Source organism: Desmodus rotundus, chromosome 2 (assembly GCF_022682495.2).
Source record: "Desmodus rotundus isolate HL8 chromosome 2, HLdesRot8A.1, whole genome shotgun sequence".
NCBI classification, from domain to species: Eukaryota; Metazoa; Chordata; class Mammalia; order Chiroptera; family Phyllostomidae; genus Desmodus; species Desmodus rotundus.
Window position 1 is genome coordinate 141,757,097 of NC_071388.1, and position 8,865 is coordinate 141,765,961.

General features: G+C 40.4%; 1 protein-coding gene across 15 annotated transcripts in view; it reads right to left on the reverse strand.

Annotated features, from left to right (window-relative positions):
* Positions 1 to 7,901, reverse strand: part of NEB (nebulin) — a 197,269-nt gene extending 189,368 nt beyond the window's left edge. For all 15 annotated transcript variants that reach the window (XM_053918664.2, XM_053918673.2, XM_053918671.2 and 12 more), the window contains exons 1-5: positions 7,824 to 7,901; positions 7,138 to 7,222; positions 6,531 to 6,595; positions 3,056 to 3,097; positions 1,233 to 1,439 (exon numbers count right to left, since the gene is read on the reverse strand). In XM_053918664.2, coding sequence (XP_053774639.1) covers positions 1,233 to 1,439; positions 3,056 to 3,097; positions 6,531 to 6,566 — 285 coding nt within the window. In that variant the 5' untranslated portion in view covers positions 6,567 to 6,595; positions 7,138 to 7,222; positions 7,824 to 7,901. The remainder of the gene's footprint in view (positions 1 to 1,232; positions 1,440 to 3,055; positions 3,098 to 6,530; positions 6,596 to 7,137; positions 7,223 to 7,823) is intronic.
* Between the last annotated feature and the right edge of the window lie 964 nt (positions 7,902 to 8,865).

Below are 8,865 nucleotides of genomic sequence, written 5' to 3' on the forward strand. Positions count from 1 at the left end.
TGAACTAAGCAAACAACTAGAACAAGAACAGATTCACAGAAATGGAGATCACATGGAGGGTTATCGGGGGGAGAGGGAGGGGGATAAAGGGGGGAAGGTACAGGGAACAAATAGTAGGTACAAAATAGACAGGGGAAGGTTAAAAATAGTATAGGAAATAAAGAAGCCAAAGAACTTATATGTACAACCTATGGACATGAACTAAGGTGGGAGAATGATTGTGGGGGTGGGTACAGGGTAGAGGGGAATAAAGGAGAGAAAAAAATGGGACAACTGCAATAGCATCATCAATAAAATATATTTTTAAAAAATGAATCTGAACTAGAAATTTACCAAGTAGTCCCCAAGAGTTAACACTCAACCAAAAGTGAGTATTTCCTGGCCAACTACAACAGGATGCTTTGACAAAAGCATTAGTCCTATATAATCCAATGTTCCCTAAGATAGTTTATAAATTTTTGAGCCTCCAGAGGACATAAAGTCAGTCTACCTAATGAGACCTCAGCCCACCGTGGACAATTAATGAGTGGGTCTGAATCTGCTGCCAATCAGTGTAACTTAACTTTGAGGACCAGGGACCATCAAGAGCAATGAGTCCTAGCCTGGACTACATCTTAGAGTTACCTGAGCAGCTTTGAAAAATCCTTCTACTCTGCCCAAACCCAGAGCGATTAAACACGAACGGCCTGGGCATTTTTCATGTGAAAGCTCTCAGGGGATTCTAAATGTGTAGCCACAGTTCACAACCCCTGCTCCAGGGTGCAGGGAAACGCTCCAGTCAGCAGGGCCCTAGTCTGGTCCTGGTTTCCTACCCTGCATGTTCTTCTTCACTATCCGCCCCTGAGAAACCCACTTCAGAGGCATCCTGCCCAGACATCATTTAAAAAGATGCTATTTCGCTTCCATGAACTGATGTTAACTAAATCTATATTTATGGTTTCATTATTCTAGATTGATAACTGTGATTCAATACCAGTAAATGCTTTATAATTGGCCTTATACTTATTTTGCAGGAAAATTTCATAAGGATGCTTTTCTTCATGCTGCAATGGTACAAATAAATTATAGGAAAGGAACATTCAAGACTCACAAGAGCATATATTTCTGCAAAATAAGTTGTGTCTCACACTGGTGAGAAACAAAATCCAGCCGGTATCCCAAACAGAGCTGGTTGAGATCAGTAATTTCTCCATCATAAAACCAGGTTAGCAAGAAGTCAGGCTGAAACTTACTGGGCTAAAGAGATCCTGCATTTTCTGACTGTGTGCAATGTAAGGGGTCATGAACTTCGAAGAGTCCACTTTCTTCTTGACAACCTTCTTCCTCTCCGCGGGCTTTGCTGGCTCTGGCTGGGCCAGCGCTGGTTTGGAAGGTTCTGACTGCTCATAGTCAGATGTTGTCGTCCTTGTGGTTGTGGTTTCATAGATTTCTGTTACTGTCTGAAATTTTGACAGGCAGTTCAGCATTGTTATAAAAGTAAAAAGCGTGATAAGCATGATGTTGGGATTCTGACTTTGTCACACATTTCCTGGTGTTATTTCTCTAAAACTAAAACAAGCCGAGGCAGAAAATCACACACTCCATCTGTGACAGCACATTATGTTATATTCATAATGCGGTTGTCCAAGATTGCATAGACTAAACAGTTACTCCTTCTGAATGGACATTGCCTTAAAATTCCATTTGAAGAAAGGAACTCTAACTCTTTAAGGTGGGGTAAAAATCAGAAGTAAAATATTCTTAAATATTTAAAATTTTTCTTAAATTCTCTGGGTAAAGTAAAAGCAAACTTGGGATCAGAGAAAAAAAGATGAAGGCAATCAAAGACTTTTAAATAAGTCTGAGGAAGTCAGTTGCTTATTCTGCAGGTGTTTGGGCATTCTCCCCTGTAGTAGGAGACAAAGAATAATGAACCTTATAAAAAATGAATCACATCAATATTACAAGCGATTATTATTCTTTGGCTTAGTCACCTAACGAATGTGAACTGGAATGCCATTCACACTAATAAATGCTTAAGTGGACAACAATAAGGATGACACAAAATGGGGTAATTATCCTCACAACAGTCCTGTGTGTGGTAGGTAGGAAATTACTCTTTCTTTCAAAAAAAGCTGACGTGGAAGAGACTGAGGCCCAAAGTTTGGGTCTAGTCCAAGGTTAAAATACTGTTTGTAATAAAAGAAGATAAGCAGCCTAGTCTTCAGTCCACCTCAGAGTATAATGTTCTTTACAGCTAATACCACCTGAATCAGGGGAAGAGTTCCAGCATCGATTCTGAGAAGAAAAACCTAAGTAATAAGGAAATTGTGTAGCTAAGACAACTTCCCCTAGTGTCGTCAGATTGTTGCTAATAGGCTGCTTTCTGCTCATTATCAATGACTGGTGGTCGACCGTGAGAAACTAACCAATTTACAGCACCTACAGGTGTTAGTTTCCATGCGATTGCAGGCTCTCTGAGTGGGCTTTAGGGCTAGCCACCCGTACCATTCATTGCATTGTCCCGCTCAAGAGAAACCGCTCCATGCAGAAAATGAGATATGACTGAGGTATCTCACCCTGAGAAAGAAAGTTCCAACTTGGGATATTTATGAGAATGGCCTTCTCAGAATTACTAATGTGCTAAAACCTAAGTAGCATTTTATGGCACCATCCCTGTCAGTGGAGATGGTGCCCCACAGGTTACAACTCTACACAACACCACTGTTGGTCCCCATGCAAATCACAAGTCCAAGGCCATTCCTTTGCTGCAGTCGGAGTGGTGACAGCCACTGACATTACTCTAATTAGCATCACCTTCACCAAAAATACCAGCTGAACAATTGGGAAAACCATCCCCCAGCATCTTGGGTATGCTCAATAGCAAAAATGGTGATAAAACCTGTCAAACAGGTAACGTTCATTCTTGTACCACCAGCTGCTGAACACACACAGGTGAGTATCCCTCCTCCCATTCTCCCTTTTGCCAGCTCTATGGCCCTGGGAGTGTGAGAGAGAAGAGGCTCTTCCTGCTTGAAGGGGCATACAGTTCGTGCAGGTGTGGGTTGGGTCTTACCTTACCCGGGACCTGTTCGTAGACTGTCTCCTCTGTGTAGTACTAGAAATAGAGCACAAAGGTATGGTCGTGAGAACCAAAGCAGAAATCACCTCTCCTCTGCCTCAGCTGAGCCGCCTGGTTATTTCACTTGCCCAGTTGGTTTGCTATATGTGTGGAAGGAAGTAGAAGAGGAAGCCTGTTCACATTTTGGACCCCATTTTAAGCCTGTGAAACTTCTGAGAAGCCCAGGTGAACGCCGTCAGGCTGGACAAGGAGATGCAGCGTGATGAGAAAGGTACCTGAGGCTGGTTTCTCCTCACGGGATGCTACTTTACTTGACAAGTAAAAGTTTTTCTTCTGGTACCCAAGTAAAATTTTCTGAGAAAAGAATATAATAACAGTATCTTGGGTGTGGGGGTTGTGCAGAGAGGAACTCTGATAAAACTCAGTGTTTGCTGACTGACAGTAAAACACAACAGAAACCTCAGCGTGAATAAAATTTCTAAGTGGACTGTATCATGGAAATAATAGATCCAAAGGCATATACACATCTCAATTATCCCAATACCCCTCTGATTGCTAAGTAATAAGAGTTTCTTCTAGAGTGATGGGCGAATCCCTTCCAATAGCGTGATGACCCTAAAAGGGGTATTAAGATGAAATTTTACAAATGTCCAGGAGTGAAGGAAAAAATGAAAATATTCCTCATCACAAAATGTGGGAAAGTTAGGCAGCAGCAATTTGCCACTGATGGCTCTGAGATGCCTGCAGGCTGGGCCTGAAATCAAGTCTACTTTTGTTCTACCTCTGACATCACAGCAATAAATAGGCGCGGGTAGAAACTGGCTGACATTTTGTTTCAGATGTGTAAGGGGAGTGGAATCCTGCCCCGAGCCTCTCCCAGCAACACCGGGTGGAGCCCAGGAAGACTGGGCTAGGTCAAGGCACACAAGGAAGGGGATAAAAATGAAACATTGGCTCATTTTCTCAGCAAAAACCACAAATGTACACCATTTTTTGCTTCATTTTTCTTTTCTCAGAGAAATGGAACAACACTGAACGCAAAATTTCCCTCAGTGGCCCTTTCTTCTCCTGCCCTTGGTCCAGTGACCTCTCAGCCAATTATTTAACCCTTGTCAATAGACCACATGCTCTATTTCACACCCAGTAAAATTAGTATAAACCTTGCCGAATGTCCCTCACTTTTGCAATTTCTTTGCTTCTTTCCTAGTTTTTAAATTTGGAATCTAATTCCATCGCTGGGTCCTTACACAACACGACAGAAATCACAAGCTCCGACAGGTCAGGGAATGCCTTTTACATGCCTGTGCCTTCGTCACATGGGAAACGTTATTTGGACACTTTGGGAAACACCGTTTGATGCTGACCCACAAGGAATCATTCCTCTGGCCACACGAAACACCAGGGACTTGAGAAGAAACTTGGAACTTAAGTGAATGATTCACAACAGTTTTGGATTTTGCTAGCCTCCAAGTGAAAGCAGCTCTTTGGTGGCCATCCAATTTTACCTTTGCTGGGCTCTCTTGGCTACTAAATGTATCTAAGAAATAAGCTTATAAAAAAGGCAACATTATCCAAATGGTTGGCATTGACTTGTAAGCCAAACATCACTTTTTGAAAAGCTTTGACACTAATTAGATAGTACATCCTTGCTTCTTCTTCTTTCTTCCCAAGTTTATTTAAATTTGAGTAGAGAATGACAGTACAATTTAATTTAGATGACCAAGATCCCTAGGAGATGTACTTTAAAAGCCAATTCCCGCTGTTTTGTGAACTCTCCCCTGACTTTTTTCTCAAATCTGCCACCATCCCATTCTCATGTCATCTTTTTTGAGGTCAGAGAGACCTTGGTTCAACACTCCCTGGCAGGAGGTCTGTTAGTTTAGCACCTGCCGGTCAGACCCAGAGCAGTGATGGGAACAAAATGGCAAGGATGAGATGCCTAAAAATAGCTCCCGCCATTTGTATGACATCTCATTACATCAATCAAGCCTAGTGCTAAGAACAGTGTCCAGTGACCAATGAACACAATTATTTTACGAAAGACACGGGATTTCAGTTGGAAGCTAAAAAAGTATTCCTGGTTTTACAATCATAGGAAAGGCGATTTCATTTATAATTTTGTTAGAGTTTGAGACTGATTATTCTACCCTTAGGGACATATGACAAAGGTACACTAGTAATAATTTTGAACATTGGCAATGTGGCCTTTGACACTGACCCCGGAGAGTTTGAATGTTATATGAGATTCACTCTGGGTTTCATACACATACAGGGTCTGGCAGAAGTGATGCCTGCTTGAGTGTGGTTGGTAGGGTAATACTATGGGTGTAACAATTTAGAGTTTTAATTTGAACAACATTTCACCTAAAATGTCATATGGTGTGCTTGGGTGTGATATTGTTATGTTACAGAATTGCATGCTTATGATTTTGTAATAAAAAAGGGGCGTTATTTGTGCTGGGCCCCTGTGTGTATCCTTCAGTAATAAAAGCAATTTTCATTGTAGAATAAAATAAAATTTTCTTCATCTAAATAGAGATGGGTCCACAAAATAAACTTCTGAAGACAAACTTTGGCACTTTCACTTGAAATTTGATTCTGGGTAGCTCTTGAAGTTAATTTAATTTTTTTTAAAAAGTACAGATTTTCAAAACTGCCTCCAGTTTTTATATATATACATATATATATTTAAATTATCATCAATTAGTAATTATTAGCCGCTGTTATATTCAGTGGAAGTATACTTAAGGATACGAAACTAAAGGCAAGAGTTGGCAAAGAAAAACCATACATGATAAAAACAAAATTATATTTTTATATATGTAATAAACAACAACTTTGTTAAATGTGTCAAACACCCACCAATAATCTGGAAGGAATTTTTCAAGATGCCACTATGGTCTTTGTTCTTTTTCAAAATTCAAATGCAAAAGTTAGTTCTGTCCTCTTGGGTAAATACAGCGCAGTTGGTGGGAAAGTGTGGCTCCAACTCTCGCTTGGGAGCACTGGGAGTTTATTTTTACATGTTTGTGCATGCACATATACATGTATGTAAAATCTCATGTGTGCATATAATCTCATATACATTATTCTAAACATTTCATTCCTATCTCCCTATAGATAATCACCTGGTTAAAGCAAAGATTTTTTTCCCCTCTATTTCTATGCAGACCCGAAGAAATAGAGTTCAGTTTCCAGAGCTTTTCCTTCATCTCCTCTGTCCCTTTGTTTTTTTTCAAGAGTTTAAAGAAAAGCAAAAGTGGGAAACAGTGATACTTCTTTCCAATTTTAAATCCTACATAATTATAGTGAGACTGAACATAAAATATTCCTTTCTCCTGCTTTAATGGTGACTCTTTGTGAAGTTATAATAGACAATGTATTTTTAAAATGATTAATTCACCCACACGGCTTTGATTGTTGCTACGTAAAATACTTTGCTGTCAGAGTCAGTTGTTTTTAATCTTACCTCCACCACCTCCTCATATTCTTCGTCATCTGCCATTTTCTCAGAGTAGTAGTGGCACCTACAAACTTTTCATATTCCAGACAAATGAAGATACATTAGAATTGATCCCCAGAACGGAATCATCTTATAAGATTATAAAAACAGAATTTAAAACTCATCCATTCTACAAACGCATATATGTCTGCAGGCTAAGTGAGCAAAAACATTGAAAAGCAGGTTTGAAAAGCTGAAGCTTCAAATTTCTTTCTCTTGATTCCCTCAGGGATATGTTGGGTGTTGCTGCTTGTAGCTACATCATCAACCTAGTTCAAGTTGTAAAACGAAGTGGGGATACGGGTATGAGAGGGTTTAGAGTCAAAGGAACAGAGCGCTTAAATTTCCAAACGCTTGGAGAACAATATTTTTAAACAAAAATTTTAGTACAAGGAGGGTCAGCTCGGCTTTCAGGACAAGTTGTAATTTTCCCCACGTAGCACCAAAATTCTAAGGGAGCTGCCTTAGGTCGCCATGTGCGCTAATGGTTACACGGCACACAGTATAACTTAGGCGTCCAATGAGAACTTATAAAAATAAATCTGCCAATAGATTTGAAAAGAAAAATAGAAACCTCAAGGCAACGTGTGTATTTTCTTCCTGAAAACCATTGGCTTGTACGGAGTTTTCTCTCTCGTTTCTGTAGCTCTTGTCCAAACCTGGAAAATAACAAATTTTTGAAGCGCTGATTGAAGGATGTGTAAGATTGTGGGTCTTTGGCCTAAGCTTCTAATTCAGGAACTAAAGAAAGGATCTCCCAAGGCCTTTGTAGTTTGAGGCCAGAGAGTGGGACTCTCTCTTCATAAAAGTGGATGATGACTTGGAGCAGCTGTCCCTTCTTCGCCCAGACATTTGTCATGTAAACCAATACCCTGCTATGGCTGGTTTTGTTAAGCTAGCGAAACTGCCACTCCAGAGGCAAAGGAAGCCCAGTAGAAAAGGATAAATATAGGAACGTAAAATATAAATCCTTTTCCGTACTAATATAGTTAGAAAAAAAATCAAAGGCAAAAATGAAAACAATTTTGTTAGACAAGACAGCCAACCCAGTCAAGCAATAAATGAGTTAGAACAGGACACTGCGTGTCGGATATTAATGAGAAGGGCCTGAGCACCGCGGAGGGGTTACAGGCTTCCCTAGTCCCCGTTTCCATCACTAATTTCCCCCGTTATGACCCGAAACTTTGGAAAATGCTTCAAGGGAAGTTGTGGAATGTCTCCTGAAAGAACATTACAGAAAAAGCCACAAACGGGCCTTACCTTCAATCTATCAAATAAATTTCCTCAGCAGCAAAGCCTCTCCCAACTCTCCCCTCCTGAGAACCCCAGGCAAGAGCCTGCGAGGTGCCTGGGCTCTGAGTTATCATGTGGCCAGAGCAGCCAATCAGATCTTGAGTTGCTCAAATTTCAGAAGCTAAATATACTGAGTGATCTTCTGAAAACCACCTGTTCATCAATTCCACCAAAGGATAAAGGCTAACAAATTGCTTGCTTAGAACTATTCAAATGTAGTGGAATTTCCCCTAACTTCCACCATATGGGGTTCAAATTTACATTAAATCTCTCATTTACTGCAGCCCTGTTTAGTGCCATATCTGTGCAAAAGAATGTAGGAGAAAATAAGCATGATTTTGAGGGGCTTTGGCTTTGACCTTCTGTAACTGCTTTCTTCACGTCCTTTGTCACCCCATGTACAGTTCACCAGGTGAACTACAGATAAGTTACAGATATTGATGTAAAACAAACCGAAAAATAAGATCCAGAAAGTATCAAATTGGCAAAAATAATTTAAAAGTGAAATGATAGGTGAAAATATTTGATGGTGACACTGGATATGCTATCCACGGGGTGTAATTAAAGAGATGGGCCCCCATCATTTCTCTGCTGCTGAGCCAGGAGAGCAAGCCAAGATCATGCCCATTGTCTCCTCTGTTCCCAGGTACGGCTAGGGGCTGGGAACACAGAACCTCTCTCATAGTGAGGTTATTGATTTTCTACGTGCTCAGACGGCTCCTAGAAGCAGAGCATGGATGCAGGCCCCAAAGGGTGCAATTTCTGAACAGCAACAGCAGGTAAAATGGAAATCAGTAAATTACTAGGATGGATGATGCTCCATTGGGCAAGTCAGGGTGTAAGACATTGTGTAAAAATTACCTGAACATTTTCTACTTGAAGACAATTTTCACTGATTTAATCTCTCTCTACTCCTCTATACCAAAGCAAAAACCCCATGGATCCCCCATATCTTGATACAGATTTAAGACTAAACATATGGTAACAGTTCTTTTTTAGTTGCATGTTA